The sequence below is a fragment of the Platichthys flesus genome, chromosome 22 (assembly GCF_949316205.1).
Source record: "Platichthys flesus chromosome 22, fPlaFle2.1, whole genome shotgun sequence".
In the NCBI taxonomy this organism is placed as follows: Eukaryota; Metazoa; Chordata; class Actinopteri; order Pleuronectiformes; family Pleuronectidae; genus Platichthys; species Platichthys flesus.
Genome location: NC_084966.1, coordinates 10279992 through 10298844, shown reverse-complemented (window position 1 = coordinate 10298844; position 18853 = coordinate 10279992). Strand labels below are relative to the sequence as shown.

The 18853-nt window shown below is 46.7% G+C and overlaps 1 protein-coding gene across 1 annotated transcript; it reads right to left on the bottom strand.

Moving 5' to 3' along the window:
* Nucleotides 1–459: 459 nt before the first annotated feature.
* On the bottom strand, nt 460–16117 carry slitrk6 (SLIT and NTRK-like family, member 6). The gene is made up of 2 exons (XM_062380146.1): nt 15615–16117; nt 460–4394 (listed from the first exon to the last, which is right to left on the bottom strand). Exon 2 carries the CDS (start codon nt 4377–4379, stop codon nt 1860–1862), a length of 2520 nt encoding a protein of 839 aa, XP_062236130.1. The 5' UTR covers nt 4380–4394; nt 15615–16117; the 3' UTR covers nt 460–1859.
* Nucleotides 16118–18853: the final 2736 nt, after the last annotated feature.

Genomic DNA, 18853 nt, shown 5'->3' with positions numbered 1-18853 from the left:
TTACATTTCTTTAAATATCGTCTAAAACCTCTCTTTTTTAAGCTTCTGCGAATTTTTGATCTGCATTTATTTGTTTCATCTTTTATGGGGCCACTGGTTTTTTATATTTTGTGGTTTTACTACTTGCTGTTAAGCAAGAAAAGTGCTTTATAAATAATTATATTTATGTTATTCTCAATATATATCTACGGATGGTTGGGGGTTATGATCAGGTAAAAGTCTACTACTATCATCCCCTGCTTTTAATTCATTACCAGCTGACAAACAGCAGCAACAACCAGATATCACTTCAACATTATCATAATTTCTGTAATGTGTCACATCTCAGCTTTACATTTCCACTTTAAAAATGAAGGAACATTTATCTTCCCTTATTTCTGCATCTGCCCCGAAGCGTCATATTAGTCGAGGCTCCACTTTGCACATGAGCTCCTCCTAAATGAATTTTCCAACTTGACGTGACATTGCAATTTCTTTATTTCCTCTTTATCAGTTACAACTTCTGTTTATATTCTGTACAAGCACTGAAGGCACACAAAAAAAAACATAAAGATATAATGGAACAGAAGTATATACAAAATATACAGAATAAATAATTCAATCTAGTTACGTAGAAAAGCTACAGAGTGTGTGCTTACATGAACCGTTTTTCGAAGTTGAATGAGTGTGCGGTATAAATCCCAGACATGTCCACAGTTGCAAAAAATGTCACTTCCCAGCAGTCCACTGGTTTGAGCACGAGCTGAGTTTGTGTTTTTTTTTTTTTTTGGGGGGGGGGTAGTAACGTTGCTCGTCAGTAACCATTCATGTGCTAATAGATTAATATCCTCCCCCCCCCCCGCCGCCCTGGGATCAGTTCAGAACAGTTCCACGGAGGAGAGTGTGCGACGCTCCTGAATGCTTTTTGAATATAGTCGGACACAAAACAGGGACATCAAACGCCATCTCTCGCTCTCACACACACAAAAACACACAAATCATACACATGTCGAGTTCATTTTTCTTTTTTTCTGGCAGAAATGAAAACAAATCAGAACATGTAAAGTTTCAGCAGGACGTTGATTGTCATGCACCATCTTATGGCATTTGATTAGTGCAATGCATTTTGTACAAGATTACAGTCGTGTATCATATACTGTACTTTTTAAGTGCTCTATTTACCGATTGAGAGAAAACAAAGCGTAACTGTCCGCAAACACATCACCAGTTTGTATAAAAATAAATAAAACGTCCCCCGTGGCTGCAGCGGCGCGGCGCTATAGGTCCGTCAAATGTACAGTTGACGTTTTTGCTGACTCCACGGCACAATGAGCATTCTGGTTTCAGCTTTCCATCTGGCTTGTGTTGACGGGGGGGGGGGGGGGGGGGGTCTAATCAGGTCACACTGAGCCAGGATAGACCTATTTAACAGCATTTCTGGGTCAAGTGGTGATTGAAATTCACTCGTTTCTTCCCAAACATCTGCTTTATCCTCCGATGTAGGGTGTGTGTGTGTGTGTGGGGGGGATCAATTCCTTTGGCTGTGATAAAGCCATGAACATTTAATCAATCATAAAACCTTGATTTAGTGGATTCCAAAGAGGCCTGCTCAACAGACGGCGACGGCTTCCTGTAAGTTACATTTGGCCCCAAAAAATATATATATGACACCTTTCACCAGCTACATAGAATGGCTGTCAATAGATAGTAACAAAACAACAAAAATAACCCAGTTACATTCTGTGCTACTGTGAAACTTAAAGTGATGTGCCCATGATACATATTTCACACTGTGGAACGTACAGCAGGGCAAACGGGACAAGGCACTTGGTTCAAAACACAATATATATATATATTTCTTTTTTTCTTTCTGCCTAAGCTCAGTTAAATGTAGTTTGATGCTCCAGCACTTCCAAGTAGTCTGGCTCAGAATGCAGGTTAGCCTTAAGTTCAAAGTACTCATTCTTAGTTTGCTCTAGCGTGACCTTGCGCGGCCTCGAGTACATAATTGTCTCCATCAGCTTTAACTCCTCCTGGTGCCCCGGGACATGCATGTCCACAGCGGACTGGAGCTGGGGCATGTTCTTCCGCAGGTACTCGGTTATTCCGAGCTGCTGCAGCTCCTTCTCCTTCTCCAGGATGTTCCTGTACAAAGAGTTGGGGTTCCCAAGCGTGACAAACTCCGCGGGGCACTCGCCGGTCATGGGTCTGAACTTTGAGCCGGGGTTCCCCGTCAGGGGAGAAGTGTTCTCTTTCTCCATGATGCTCCGGCAGACGTGATGCTTGCCGCTGGGCTCGTCAAGGCCATAATCCAGATCTGCGTCATGTTCCTTGTGCTGCGAGCAGTAGGTGGGGTTGCGGCAGATCTGAACAATGGGACTGTGTGATCTGTCCTCGTACAGAGTAGCAGACCCAGTTCTTTGGGTCAGCGTGTGGTGCGTGGTTTTTTGCCCATACATGCTGTAATGCAAGTGGATGGGACTACTGTTGGTGTTTTCTCTCGGTGGCTCCTCCGACGCTTTTTTCTTGGCCCTTGTTCGCCGCCGGTGAACCACAAACACCACCAGCCCGGCGGAGCAGAATATTACCATGAGGGCGAGAATGAGGAGGCTCAGGATGAGCACAGAGAGTGGGACAGTGTCCGTGAGGGGGCTGAACAAACCCTTGCCGATGCTGTCAGGCCCCAGCGTGGCTGTCACACTCTCCTCCTCACCCGGGTAGTATGTCCCCAGACCAGGACACAGCATCTCGTGACGCAGGCTCCTCAGCTCAGCCTCCATCACATTCTTTGGGGTGTGACACAAAATGGAACCCACCACCGTGTCCTTCCGGAGCTTCTCCACCCACTGTTTGAGGCTGAGCAAGTCACAGCTGCAGTCCCAGGGATTGTCCTCCAAATAAATCTGCTCGAGTGCGTCGAGTTGATCGAGCACGTTGCTTACTGGCAGGTGCATGAGTAGATTTTTCCTCAGGTTTAACTTGGTGAGGGGCACGTTGCGAAATATCTGCGCCGGGAGAGAGCTGAGCAGGTTGTTGTTTAATGACAAGAGCTTCAGGTTTGGCAGGGGATTAAATGTGCCCGGAGCGATCTCTTTGATAAGGTTGTATTCCAGATACAGGTACTCAAGGTTGTGCAGCCCCACAAACATTGTGGAGGACAGCTTTTCAATCCTGTTGCCATTCAGGTAGAGCTTTTTCAAACTGCTCAGGCTGAGGAAGGTTTCATTATCCACGTAATCAATTCTGTTGTTCGCCAGGTTGAGCAATTCCAAACTGTCGTACGTGACAAAATCATATTTCAAGAGCTTCTGGATCATGTTTCCCGTCATGACCAGCTTCGTGGGGCTCTGCTGGAGTATTCCGATATCTGACACCTTTTGGATTCCTCTGTCCTGACAATGCATCAGAAACCCAGCCACGGGGTGATTGTGGCAGGAGCAGTGTTCCACACAGGGACTGCCAGGGACGTGGGAGGGGGTCGGGGCCTTGGCGTCGTCTTTGGACTTCGGATTCTGAGACCCTTTGGACGAGGGAGTGACAACCATATCCAGTGACTTTGACGGCTCCTCCAGGTTGATGTCCGCGTGGGACGGGCACAGGACGTCCCGCTTCACCTTTGCCAGGATGGTTCCCTTCAGGTGCTGCGGTGTGCTACAGACCACGTCCCCGATTGCCGACTGGGCCCTCATGTTCTCCATCCATATTTTCAAGTGTAAAATGTCACAGTCACAGAGCCAGTCGTTGTCCTCGAGGAGGAGTTCCATTATCCTTCCGATGTGCTCCAGGAACCCGACGTAGGGCAGTGTCTGGAGCTGGTTCCCACGCAGGTCCAGGTGTGTGAGGGGCACGAACCGGAAAATGTTGTTGGGCAAAAACTCGATGGCGTTATCATTCAGGATGAGGACCTTGAGGCGGATCAGCTTGTTGAAGGCCCCCGGCTCGATGACCCGGATGAAATTAGTGTCGGCCTGGAGAAACTCCAAATTCACCAGGCCTTGAAAAGTGTCCTCTTTCAAGGTGACGAGGAAATTGCTATTGATGTGGAGTTTCTTCAGCGAACTCAGAGTGCTGAAGACCCCCGGTTCCAGCTCCTGTATGCTGTTACCCCCGATGTGCAGCGACAGGGCAGTGTTAAGCCCTTCCATTTCCTCCGCACGCAGCTCAACCAAGTCATTTTTGTAAAGGTTCAGGTGGAAGGGCACACCTGCCGGGACTCTGATCTGGGAGATCTTGCTGATGTTTCTCTGCTCGCAGTTAAGATGAAGGATGCCATCTTTCCACTCGCAGGAGCACAGGGAGTCACAAGACTCGCTAATCGCGGATGATGCCTGTGAGGGATGGATATCTTGGGATTGGACCGCAGTGACAAACAAGGCGATGGAAATAATACAGGGCAGCATTTCGGGCTGAGATATCTGTGGAGGAGAGAAGCATGGGCAGAAGGGGTGGGGGTGGTTGGGGGGGAGGAGAGAAAACACAACATTATATGACCGTTGTTATACAAGATGACATGAATTAAATGCCTGTTTCTGAATAATCATTCTATTTACATGCCCGGAGACGGAGTGACGTGCAATACCAGGGATAAAAATTTAATTTGTTACAATACTTGAACTTTGGCCGTGTTAGAAAGTGTAACAACAGAGACATTGACATTAATGGGTGGCATCATATGCATGGAGGGAAGTCACACTTGTCTTGGAGGGAAGCATTTGTGTAGTGTCAAATTGCCTTAACACGGCGGAAATGCATGAAATATATATAGGGTGAAAAAGCAAACCGGCGTCACAATCCTACTATTCCACAGATTTTATTTTTTTGCCAATCTAAATGCATCGTGATGAGCTCATCATGATCATAGTGGCATTTCTTTCTTCGTCTATTACCCCTATGAGGCCTCCACGCTGCTGAGCAACACTTCCCCGTGTGGACGTGAAGAATGGCCGTTAAACCAAGTGTAGCCGATAATGGAAATCCTAATAATCCGTATAAAAGAGTCATCTGAATCCGCACGGACCCCGGCAATTTCAGCGATGTGTAAATACATTTCACAGGGTGAGCGATGACATTAAGACAGCATCGCCTCCCCCGGTGACTCACAGTGGGATAATGGTACATAACAAAAAAACTCGGTGTTAGTCATACAAATGCAGAAGTCAGTTAAGGCCATTTTGAGTCCTTGCTACAGCTACGTTCAGCTCGGCACTGGAAATTAATGGCTTTACTGTTCGCCCAATTAGCTCAAGACTCGAGTGGACTGATCACAAGCCAAGCTGAAGTCGATCCATCAGATTTGCCTGACTATACGAAGCTCCAAACTTTCCCCGAACCAACCAACATCGCCGTGAGCAGGACTTCTGTCGAAAGACGTGGGGGAAACACCGACATGTGGTTTTTTGTTATCGACGCGGGCCCCTCAGCAACACATCTAAATCCATCCCACTAATTTGACTGGAATCCCAATGGATCAAAAGGCTGCAACCCACTCAAGGGGGAAGTGGTGGAGCAAGTCATGAGATGGATTCTTCCCGTGATCGAGGATAACTAAATATCCACCCTAAGAAGATAGCGCTTCAAAGGGATAAGAGTTGGAAGGATGTCAAGAAAACACTTCTGTTGGCGTAAACAAAAATGTGATTAGCAACCCGAAAATTGATTTCTGAATTGACAAGGCGAGCCTTATTCAAACTCAACGCATACTGACCAAATACTTGCCTTTAAAGTTCAACGTTGTGCCCTATCAGATTTACAGTAGGTACTTCAGAGAAGTTTGGTTTGCCCCACATGCACCCGAGGATTCGACCTGACCTTGGAGAGAAAACCCTTTTCCCCCCAAATAGGGCTTTCAGGGGGATCCTAATTTCCAGTGGCACTGCTTAACACATCTTATAAATGTGGATGTATGGTCAATTCTATGGTGTTATGAAAAAACATCCCAAACTACAGAACAATAGATTGTTTACCAACTCTACAATCGTACACCAAGAGGCGACGTAACATGAAAACACTAAAATGTCACGGAGAACACTGGGGGGATAGGAAACGGTCATCATCACATCAAATTTCAGACAAGAAGATAAATGTTAAAACACTCCGGTTACAATATGAAATATACAAATGAATGACCATCTACAGAGGGTTACATAAAGTACATAATTATCGGTTATAGGTATTACCACAACATCAGACAGATTACCCCAGAGTAATTAGTTGTTCTCGCCCCTGGGGACGGCCAGTGCTCGGAGTCGGTGTGCACAGCAGCACAAGAATAGGGAGACCCACTATTGAGCAATCTTTCCAAAAAAGGGCATCTAATTATAACTCATTAACAAAAAACAGTTTCTAGTGGTTTATCAAATGGTCACATCTGTCATCTGTTTATCAGGTGTTTGACACCCTCTGCCCATAGAGGGGTGTTTAAAACCACAACCTTCCCTCAGGAGCAAAAAACAAAAAAGAAATTCTTCGAACTTAAATAAATAATAATGTGATCCATCTATTCATCGCGACAATCACCCATTTTAAATCTCCATATGATTATACAAAAACAACCAGGTATGTTGCATTATAAACCATTAGACTTTAATTACGCAGTCTTGACCAACACTTCATAGCTGTTCATTGATGTTGTATCTATATGCTTAAAGAATAACAAATAATATTCGGAAATATAAGACATGAGGGCAGATAAGGGTTTGAAAAGAGGAACAATGTGAAGTTCAAATGGCAAACCAGAAAGGACCAGTTAGGAAAATTACCATCTTGAACAAAGGACACAGAGCTATTATCGGCGACAGGGGTCAAATCCGCCACGTTTCTCAACGGTAGATAATGCGGCGGAGAATATAATGAGACGCCGAATTATAATTTGTCCGACTTATTACAAAAGCATTGCTTTGACAGTAATGACACGGAGCGAAGGAGCTCTCAAAGCCGCTGCCAAAAAAAACATCTCTCGCCATTTTCCATCATTTGTCTGCGTTTCTCCTCGTTCAGGAGGCCGGCGGTGGTCACGGCACCCGAGGCACTCACCTCCGTGACCCCCGATGGCTCGTAAGACAACAGGAAATGAAACAAAGGCTATTAACAGATGCTATCGCCCGCTGCACGATAACACGCCGCTGAGGGGCAGATATGGAAAGGCATCAGCCTCGTGCAATCTTTGTTCTGTATTTCAAACAGACTCGTCTAACCGAATCCCATTTTTTTCCAGGCAATCAATGTTGCATGGGGGGACTCGGCGTGACGGGGCGCGGGAGATGAAAAGCTCTTCCGGTGCCAGCCCTCTCGCGCCGCACACTCTCTCCTCTCCCAGATTCAAATGTGCATCTCTTGCTGCTCAGACACTTCAATTAGAGATCCACCGAAGCCCTATGAGATCTCCCATCATTCACGAGGAAAATCAGCGGAGGCAAAGTGGAGGGGAGAATTCTGTCGATGGAGTATTTATCACCCACCGAGCCCCTCTCCAGGCTCTGGGATATACACACTGGGCTTTTGCCACTTGCACACCCATAAGTGACATGTTCACACTTTCTTTGGACCAGCCACTGTTTTTACTGCACCGTCCCTGTCCAACACAAAACCCAGAGAAACTGCTGCCTGTGCATATTGATTAGACTTAACTATGCCCACCAAGTGATCACTGCACATAATGTACTTTACGGAATGCTTAAGAGGCTCCACCGATATTAACGGGCAATGAATCAGGGAGAGAGCGTCCCCATGGGGTGGACAAACAGAAACAAGCCTCCACACCACTCCCATTGGTGTGTTCAAGTTGCTTTTTTTATTTTATTTTATTTTATTGGTCTAAAAGGCCTTGAAAATAAGGGTCACATGTCTAATTCAGCTGCAAGACCAAGCCCTCATGTTGTCCACGTTTGTGTACGCGACAGCCGAGTCCTGCTGCTGTTAAAACGTTTGTGTCCTGCTCATAGGCACTTCAGTAGGGCAGCCAACGCCTTGTGTGCTTGTTTATTTAGTCCTTTATGTAATTTCATTTTCTCCCGTCTACCTTTGCGCCACCGAAAGCGGTAGTTACGCTTGAGATATTACATTCACTGTTACGACCGGTCTCACGAGAGAAACCAGTGGTAATGTGAACTCGCATTAAAAAACCGCAATTGAATCGAGACTGACAATCATCATATTGATATTCTCTCCTTCTCAATCCATCCTGTTTTCAGGATTAATGGACGCACTCACAGACAACTGAAAGTCAGTGGCATTCGCTCCACAGCTGGAAAGCAAGAGGTCCCCCGTCTGGAACATGTATTCTTTACTGAAAAGCCCGGTGCCCTTGCTTTCCATCGATTTAGCACGCTCCATGCACCAGACATCCAGAGCACTGCAGTATTTTTTATCCCCTATACATTTGTCATAGTTTGCACGCACACATTAAAAGCATGGTCGATGACAAACAAAACACACACCTGGGTTTTGAACTGGACCGATTAGCGTGCGCATTTTTCAGTTGACAGTCGGAGACATTATTTTTGAGATAACATGAACACATCCCGTAGTCATGCTCTGTTGTCGTCACTGTCAGAGTGAGTCAAGTCAGCCCGCCGGAACCGCAAATAGCCCATAAGGCAGAAGTCTAATTCCTTTTTGTGTAGCGTGAGGCAACTTGATGTAGGAGAATAAAAGGCTTGTTATCCCTAGTGGCACCCGACAGATAGAGCCGTCCTCCTAGCTCCGTCAAGACTGATAACAGTCACTCCGCGTTTGCGTTCCAGACGCATCGCGTGAGTGGATATCTCATGGATACTCCCCGGAAAGTTTCTCGGGTCTCGGCTCGTTTTCGAAAGGCCCTCGCAGTCAACTGTCGGTCCTTCACATTTTATGACCTCGGTCCTCCTCATTGCTGGGCTACCTGCAGTCCTGGTGATTTATGGGTCTTGACAGGAACCAGGCTGGTGGGGAGTAAGTTCTAATTCTCCCAAGTCTGAGGTCCCCTGTCAGAATGTATAAATGGTGTTTAATATACGGGCGTATCATCTATGTATATAAAACATGTAGATGTAATCTGTTCTCCGTAACAAGGATCAAACACAATGATGCAGGACTCCGAGGAGGCACACTTTGTTTTCAAACAGAGTCTTTTTCTTACACTCATTAGTGAGAACTTTGTGGGGAAGGGTATGAGTATGTGCAATATTGTGGTACGGAGAATACCCTCTCTTCTCACGGTGGCTGGCTTGCACCTAATGGCACACGGCTCTGGTGTTTGAGGGGAGGTGCAGAGAAAGGCGCGCGCTCCAGCGAGTTCAAAAAGTGGCTTTATCTTTTCTATCCATCTGCTCTCCTTCTGAGAAACCCGCCGAGCCCCCCCCCCCCCCTCCTCGCAGCTCACCCGGAAACTCAAAACCAAACCGGACCGAACCATGTGTGCCTCTAAATCAACCCCACATTCTCCACCTGGATAGGAGTCAGGCTGCAGCGTCCCATAGTCCCTCCGTCAGCTGCTCCGCCATGCAGACATAACGATTCTCTTTGGCAGCGGCGGTGTGAGCACACGGCCCCGGTGGCCAGGGGAGCGAAGACAACGTCCCGTGCTCGCTTGGGTGTTACATGGGGGGGGGGCGTCTTTACAAATGTCATCGGAGGGCCTGTTTAGAGAGACAGATCAGCATTTGTCCTCCCTCTCATGTCCTGCAGCAGTTCTAACAGCTGGCGCGATGAGTGGGCAGTGTGAGCAGCGGGGCTTGATGAACTGAAACAGCCTTACAGAGGGGGGAACCTAATCTACCTGTGTTCCAAGTACAGAAACAGGTTCACTCGCGCCTCCCTTCGTGTACCGCAGCGCCTCCCGACCGTTCTCCGCCGGTGGGCCTCGCCGTCTGATTGAGAACATATGCACGATACGACTAACAATAGCGGCACAAAGACTGTGTGCGCGGAGGGAGGGAAACGGCTCGGCTCCCCCCGGCAAGCGTGATTTAGCAGGCCTGCATTTCAAACGGTCTGCTTAACTAATGCGCAGTAATTAGTTCTCCAGAAATGAGCGGGGCGGATTACACCAGTGTACGGTGGCGTCAAGGTGCATTTGTTAGGGGGGAAAAAAAACAAAAAAACACATCTGCACCAAACAGATGTATATTTCCAGTGGACTTAATTGTCCCTTGAAAAGAAAAAGAGGGATGCTTGCTATTGCTAGTGACTCACCGGCCCCGGCAGGGCTGGTAAATTGTAGATAATTCATTCAGAGTACACAATACAGCATCATCTGGATATTCTGGCACATTATTAGCAAAAAAAAAAATTGCTTCGAACACAGTTTCCCTCATGACTGATGCACAGCAGCATTATCTTGGTTATAATTGGCTGCAAAGGCTCTCTCAATCTAAACAACAACAAAAGACCTACAGTTCGATGATGATCTTGAACGCAGCATGGCACCACGTGTGTTCTGTTCACCGTCATCTCCGATTAGAATACAGCTAACAGGCTAATTCATGAATGAGGGATTGTGTTATAGATTTATGAATGCTATGCAGCAAACAGAAATGGATTAATGTATTTGGTTATAATCATTCATAGACAAAACTATGAAAAGGCGATGAAAACATCCTGTTACAATATATATAACTTTGTTCTAGTCGTTTTTAGAAGTTTTAACAAATAATTAATACTTTTCTCAGAACTCATGTTGTTGGAATTGCTTTATTTTCAAAAAGAAATCCACCCACAGCGGGAAAACAGGGCCACAGGGTGGATCGTAATGACAGTCTTGTGACTCACTCCAGAAATAGGTGTAGATCTGCTCTCTGATTCGCATGCTTCAGTCTGAAAGGAGCCAAGCGTTACAGGCGGACAGACCTGCTTACTGAGCATAAACCCTATGGGGAAAAAAAACAAGGCACGGCCCGGAACGCTCTGGAGCGTCAACGACAACAGGGCCGAGAGGCGGCTCATTCAATGGTTTACATTGTCTCTTGAAATATGCATGTAATTCGATGGGCAAACTTCATTTGATATCACAAAGTAGCCAATAAAAACAAAAGCCATAAACTGGAAAACAGGAAATAATTGGGCTGTTTGGATGTTTTTGTGTTAATTGCCGTGTCAGTCCAACCAAACACGAGTCTCTTAGGTTTGTTGTGTGATCGGAAAATGACTTGGGAGCCCATGTCCCTGAACTTCTCACACAAACACACTGTGTGAGCACACTGTAAGCACACCCACAACAACCAGCTGTTTGCTGACAGATCACAGTGTGAGGCATACAGGTCTCATGTTCGTGGCATCCCTAATTGGCAGACACGTAGCTGTAAGCTTCCAGAAGACGAAACGTAACATGGACGCGATAAAGGATGCAAACCCAGGGCTCTGTCCCTTAACTGCGGCTAATGGTTGAAGCTACTTGTCATGAATTAAATCTGACTAAGTGACAATTAGTCCAATAATAAAATAAAAATAAAAACTAGAAACAGTACTGCATGAGATCTGTTTGTGTTTGAGTTCCTTTTTTACATTTCACTGATGGTTACAGGGACATCATTACTGTCCAAATTGAATCTGTACATTTTGGCAGGTAGCTGTACCCTTTCATATGTGATAGAGTCGATATATGTTTGAATATGTTGCGTCCAAGCATGTCCTTGAGAGGAATACAAAAATATTTATAGCGAGAGATGTAAATAAACAAAAAGAATAGTGCCCTGACCTAGTAAAGGATATCCCTAGTTTCTATCGCTTTTGTTATGTAGAAAAAACAAATACCTCGACAGGGGATTAGCACAAAGTCACCGTCTATACTTTACTGTTTGGAAAACGTGCACAGGCAAGTCTCAAAAAATCGCAGGTTGGCTCACGTACGCCCACTTATTTCGATTGCTCCTGAGCTCTGCCTTCTCCTTATCTCTGACACGGGGATGAATCATGTTTACCGGGATCGGTATAGGTCGCTTCACGACGCGAGTGGGGGCCCACACGAGTGAAACCCCAGCCCCCGTCTGACACCCTCATGCAAATTTCGCCCTGAAGGAACTCCAGAGTAAGATCAATGGACGTAACACGACTCAGTGGAGCTGCCAGAATGAAGACGGCACCGACTTAAGCAGCACACAGATGGAGACGGAGTTTCACACAAGCGGGGGGAACGACTGGTGGTGCGTGGATCCACTTGACAGTCCCCAACTGGATGAGCTGGTTAGAGCACGGGAAGACCGAGAGATATATCAAGTCAACGCAAGTTTTGCAAAAAAAAAAAAAAAATGCAAATGATCATTTATTTGCATACAAAGAGATGTTTGTTTGTGTTTTGCCAGCACATGAGGACATGCGCCTGAATAATGGTAATTAACACAAAAATTAACGACTTCCAATGAGATCTACACTATGAAGCTCCACTGGATGTTCAAGAGACAGTTTTGATTTGATGTGCGAGTCATGAGGACGATTCCCGGTGGGTCTGAGTGAGTGTGGGTGTGGGGGGGGGGGTTTAAGCAGATGAAGAAGAATTATTTTTTTCATTAAAGTCTCGTCCGGTCACCGAAGACAAGTTGCTCTAAAGCAGATGTCAAGGTAATTTGTATTTCCTGCCCCCCGCTGGGTCGTTTTCTTTTCTGGATGCGGTGCCACGGCCGAGTTAATTGAGTGTCTGATGACTTGACAAAACTTCAGCGACCCGAGCTGACCCGCACTGTCCCACCGAACGGGACCTCTCAAGACCAATTAAGTAGGAATGCCACAGCGGGGCAGGGGCAGACGCCGGCCAGGCATTCTAACGCTCCTGTCCAAACGTGTCACAAGAAATAAAGCATCAAAATCTAATATATAAAAGGAGAAAAAAGTCAACAAACGGTAATTCCCTGTTTGTGTTATGGACAGATTGCTGCACCTTTAACACGCTTGCATCCATAACAGAAAGAGAAGATTAAAAACGCATTTACAGACAACACTGCATGTGCCGGGGGAACGGAGAACGGGCGTATCGCACGTTACGTTGACGCAACAGAAGGGAGTGTTGCTTTTCAAACAAAGGCAGAGGGGTGTTTGCTGTCCTCAATAATCTGCTCACTGAGCGTTTCCATCGGACTGCCAGCTTTCTGAACATTCCGAACAGCCGGTTTCCTAATATTCACACAGCAAATAGACAGATAGACAGGCGATGAACTTAAGTGAGGAGCACGAGTGCTTCTAGAGGAGGGAACCTCTGGAGCCCTGCACGAGCTCTATTGACTCGCCAGACTCCAATAAGAGATCCACTGGCCCTGAAGCTACCACCACCTCTACGTCTCTTGACAGAGAGGTTCAGAGGAAGAAACCCCTGCACCGAAAGAGGCCCCCTTTTCTTTCTCCCCTCAGTCATTTGAGGTAAACACACGCAACAAGGTGTGACTAAGCACAAACAGATGATACAGAATGTCCTCTCTGATAATTACATTGAACGGTTTTCTGACAGTGCTGCATCCAACCAGCTAATTCCCTCCCATATGCACCCAACTGCAAAGCGAGAGGTTATAAAACCAGCGGCAGTCAGGGGTTGGACTCCCCCCCCCCCCTCTCTCTCTCTCTTTGGTCAGCGGGTGACAGTCGCGTGCGTCCACTGACACTTAAAGTGAAGCTGCTTCTTGCTCGGAGGGGGCTGAAACAGAGAATGAGGGTACAAATGGAGAATGTGACATGGGGAGACCTGTTGCGTCCAGGCCAGGGGGAGATTGTCTCTCTCCCTCTGACACGGGATAGCAGATAAGAGCTCCCTGCACTCTTACTGGTTCGGCTGTGGATGTGTGCGAGTTATTGTCCTTGCTCCCGCGGGCCTTGCTTAATAAGTACGCCAACTCGCCCCTGACCGTCCATCAACTTCCCGGAGCGCCCCGGCAGTCTTCCCGGGCACCAATTACGCCGGGACTTGTCCCTTCCTCTCCTCGGCATCGGAAGTGATGTGGCCTGCCCTACAGGGTCGACACCACCGCTACACCCACATAGCTGCAGTGATCCTGCGAGGGGGCCCTCCGCGGCAAATCCTGGAGAAATGATAATTATGACATCCGCCCACTCTAGAGGCAAGAGATAGAGTTCAGCTCCCTCGCCCCTTGTTCCAACCGTTTTTTTTTGTTATTTATGTTTGACTGATTCAATATTCTGTGGGCTGGCGCTGCCTACTCTCTCCGTGTCGTGGAGACGCATAGGCTCCTCCAGTTTATCTGCAGGCTCTCTCTCTCTCTCTCTCTCTCTCTCTCTAAGGCAGTGTGCTCTGGTAAAGTTTCACAACGCCCTCCCCTCTCAAACCTGCACACTCCTCGCACCGATCACACCAATTTACTGTGATTGTGTCCCACACGACAACAACACCTATTCCAAAAAATGCATTGTGTTCGAATAGGTGTTTGCTTTCAGTGCAAAGGCATCTTGTTGTTTCGACAGAGATCCATCTCGCACTGCAGCATCTGATTACCACAGTAATTATCTTCCCTAATAATGTCAGTGCCTCCATGATTACAGGGATTGGGCCCTGTCATCATAAATGCAAACCATTACATGCTGACGTCTTGTTGACTACACATGTCCTGGAAAAAACTGGATGACAAAAACAAAGCAGCGAACAACATTCCCCCTCGTGCTCTGCGTAATTTGTTCAATTGCTCCACATGGGCTCAGGCCTCTTTAAAACCCATCAATCAATAATTAATCCCGAGTCACCCAGGCACATTAATGCTTTAAACTGTACATGCATTCATGCTATGGAACACTTATAGACCAAGCCACCGGATTAGGAAAAACATCGATTCATCCAACCAAAAAATTGGGATTCCCAACTCAATTATGCAGCTCGCAAGTTTAAAGCTAATTAGACACTTCTTCCCTCCATTAACTTGTACTTAAATGGCGGCACAACCTCAACCTCGCATGGTAAAAATTGCAAACTGATTAAAAATTAAGCTGCAGTCAAATCTCATTCTCTCAGTTTATGTGTGTTTTAATACCAACAGGGCTGCGTAAAGAGATTTACGCATTAAAACGAAGAATTACGCATCTAATAAAAACAGAGCTCCTATCCGATTGGAGGAAATTTCGTACATCTGTGACCACTCGCGTGCAATAATCCATATTCATAAGCCGCCACTTCGTGCAGTGGTGTCCTAACGGCAGGAGACGAGGAGCTGTCAGCCGGTGAAACGTTAACAGGCAGAGCCATTTTACGCATAGTGTTAATATCCAAAAAGAACTGTGGGGAATTGTAATAAAGCAGTCTGTATTTAAAAGAGACGCTGTGCAGGCACCACCAGTCCCCCCCATTACCATACGCCTGCACGGCGCCGTGAGATACTGTAACTGGGGGGGGGGGGGGGACTCACTGGTCCCCTTCCTGTCAAGTCCAGGGCACTTTTCTCTTTACGGGACCCCCGTCATCCACATGATGATTACATTCTGACAAGCCCCATCGCCGCACGCTACAGGGAGAGTCGTTTTTCAGCTGTCATATATGGAACGGTTTAAACTGCACCATAACATACTTCAGCTAGTTGGAACCTGCCCCGTAATGGACGCCTGGATTCCATACCTCTCCGAAAGACACGGCTGAGTTCAACCTCCCGTGAAGTGAACGAACTCGGCACATTAATGCATTAGTCTATTATTCTACGAGACAGATATCCTCCCCCCGTCTCCTCCTCGCGACTTACCGGGTAAAACTGATGGAAAAAAAAAAGAAAAAAAAGAGGGAAGGCTATTCCCCAAAAAATGCCACCGTTCTCAGTCCATCAGGATGCGGGGAAGCGACGCATTGGAGAGGGGGTGGGTGGGTGGGTGGCTGTGTGTGGGGGGGCAACCCTCCACCACACTTTTTTGGTCTCAGCAGTCCACTCGTGGGGGACACTTCGCAGTCAGTCCCCCCCCGCTGTCTCCACGAAGCTGTCACACAGCGAGCGACTCCGATATTCCCTTTGCGCTCGGGGGACAGGTTTCCACTCCCGGTCCCGGGATGATCGGTGTCTCTCTCCTCCCCTGTGCCAAGCCACACTTTAATTCTGACCGAGTTGCAGTTTTTTTAGCCACAGGAATGAAACGGCGTTGCAGTTAAAACAAAAAGAAACCAAGAGGTGGCTATTTCATCTGCGTAAAGTCCACTGAAAACAACGAAAAAGCGCGCACCGTGTCCTCCCGTGGCGCCGCGCTGCGCGCTCTGTACTTGACCAGTGCGCGGTGTGGAGCCGCTCAGTCATTTACATGCTGTGGAGGTGCACGGCGGAGGCGAAGAGGAAGCGACGCCAAGCCCGCGAGAGTGCACCAGCAGGAGTTCCGGTGATGCCTTTCAGAGTAAAGCACGCGGATTGCGTAAAATGACACGTGCTCCAAACGGATTGCGCATGTTGGCACCTCTTCCTCCTCCTTTCTTGGAATTTTGCCAAGACGAAGGCGTTTTGAAGCACGGATGAGCAACACATCCACATATTGATTTAATAAAATCAGGAGAGAAATCCCAACTTCCGCTGTTTCCTTGTACATGTGTCTTCACTTTTCATACAGCTGGGGGAAGCTCTGTGGCGAGAGCTCCTCCTCTTGGAGGTTCTTGAAATATCAAGAAAAAAAAACTTGCCTTGATGGTCTCTAAATAACCCTGGATGTATCACCAAGCCAGACGGGTGAATACAAAGCTATAATTAATAGACACATACTGCTAATGCTTCCAAAAAATAGTCAGAAAATGGGCTTGTGACCAATTTTAATACTCAGAGGTTGTAATTGATAGTATAAGTTCCAACGAGGGGAAACAGGAAGGGCATTTGCTGCTGGGAAGTCCAGTGAAGCTCAGCTCCCACCCCGCAGCGAACTGGGAGCTCAAGCTGGTCTACGTCCTTGAGCATGACACTGAAGAGCACCACCAGCTCCAGCCAAGCTGGATCAGCCTGACCCCCCCCCCCAGGGCCGATAAAGTATAATCACAATTATCCCGGCTCAAGCTTCTGTGCGATTTACTTAAAAAAATGCCAAACAGTTGGATACAGAAAACCCACCGCAGTAACCTTGGGCTGGGGGATGTGTGTGTGTGTGGGGGGTGGGGGGGGGGGGTTACTGGCTGATTCATCTACGTGTGAACTCTGGTTGATATTATGTGCGGCTCGCTGGTTGATCACTTTCAGATGGGCCAGGAATTTCTCCCTCACGTTGCGGTGTTTTTTTTTTGTGTGTTTTTTTGCCTGTGCCAAGTTTGTCTCAGCATTAGTGTACAACTTAACTCCCATCTGGAGCAGCATGGCGTGGTGCAGCCTGTATAAGCCGGAGGGAACGAAAGGTGGAAATATGAGAACCTTAAACAATACTCGAGGGCTTATGAGAGAGAAGTTGTTTTCTCGCTTTTTATCCTGTTTGATATTTAGAAGGATTTCGCCCGAAAGGCCGGGGGGTGGATGACCTTGAAATTTCCGCGGAAGGACAGAGTATGAGTCAAGGAAGAACCCATCTTCTTTTCTCTCTCTTTTTTCACTTTTTAGTTTGCCTTTTACAACATGTCCATCGATTTTAATGAGTGTTTATTTGTTGCTGCATTGAATGACCTAAATTGTGGTTTTAAAAGGGGTGGGTGTGGGGGGGGGGGGTCAGTTGGAGTGCATATGTGCTCTACTAGGTGCTTTTCTAGTTGCTGAATTTAAAAGTTAGCCGACATATCAACCACATGTGACATTATATTTTTCTGCAAAGAGTTTCCAGCATTTATTCCTAAATAGAATCAATATTTAACCAGCGCAGGCGAATTTAAAGACCAATTATTTTAAGTCACACTGTGTATTTACATATATTTTGCAATATTACTCATAATAACTCCCGGAGCTCATATCCCATTCTCTTTTAGAGAAAATAAACTGTTTTCTGTACGACTACTGATGAGGCCATTAACAATCCCTGTCAGTATAGTGATGGTACTTTATCACATGGGCGTGAACTTACAATAAATCAAATATGGGAAGATAAGATGCATATCTTAATTGTGCTGTATTTGCTTCGAGGACCAAACAGCTGATGATACTGCCGTCATCCCGACAAGGGCACGGCGGGTTTAATTTTTTATTTCCTCTTTTATTATTGATCTGTTGTTTGATCGCCGGACGAGGTGCCCTTTGTTCATAATCAAACGCAAATATTAACATCGCCGCGGAGCAGGTGGCGCATGCACGTGGATATAATGAAGGGTCTTTGTCGGGTTTCCGGCGAGGGAAGCTGCACAAAGGGTAGCGAAGAGAAAGAAGTTGGAACTTTACCCAAATCTATTATTCAAAGCTTTGTTCACAATTCAAGTGTCAACTCCTGTTCGTCATGCCGGGTTGCCGCTGAGCTGTGTGTGGTTGAATCCGCCCGGAAGGCGACTTTGTACATCCCGGGAACACCTAGGTCACATGGGGTGGACGAAATAAGAGACCAGGGGGGGGGCCCCACAGTGGAGAGAAACAAACCCACTCAGACGAGGCTGACAGTGTTTGACTGTTTTTGCCGAGACAGCTTGAGATGCTGATTCCACCTGATGGAGTTGGTCGAAGCCGGAGCTTTGCAGTTGTTGCAAACAAAAACGCCCTGTCAGTGTCTCTCGGGTGGCGTTGACGTCCCGCTTGTGACAACTGTGTCCCCCGCGTTGCATCAGCTCAAGACGCAACATAGCGAGATGCCCGGTCATTCTTCACACGGATGCTGCGGTTATTAAGTTAATTTTGTTTACAAGCACCATTTTTTATCTTCTTTTTTTTACATTGGTTTCCTTTTAATGTTTGTCTTTCACCACAGCAGTTTGTAAGCCTTAAGATAGCGAGCCAAGTGCACCCGGGCTGCAACGCGTGCAAGTCTTGATTTAACATTTTGTACACTGAACACCATCATAAGCCCCATGCACAGACTTTACCACTACTTATTCTTATATATTTATATGTATATA

Bases quoted from the DNA above. Each gene is read 5' to 3' on its own strand.
- slitrk6 (XM_062380146.1), bottom strand. From the start codon at position 4,379: ATGCTGCCCTGTATTATTTCCATCGCCTTGTTTGTCACTGCGGTCCAA.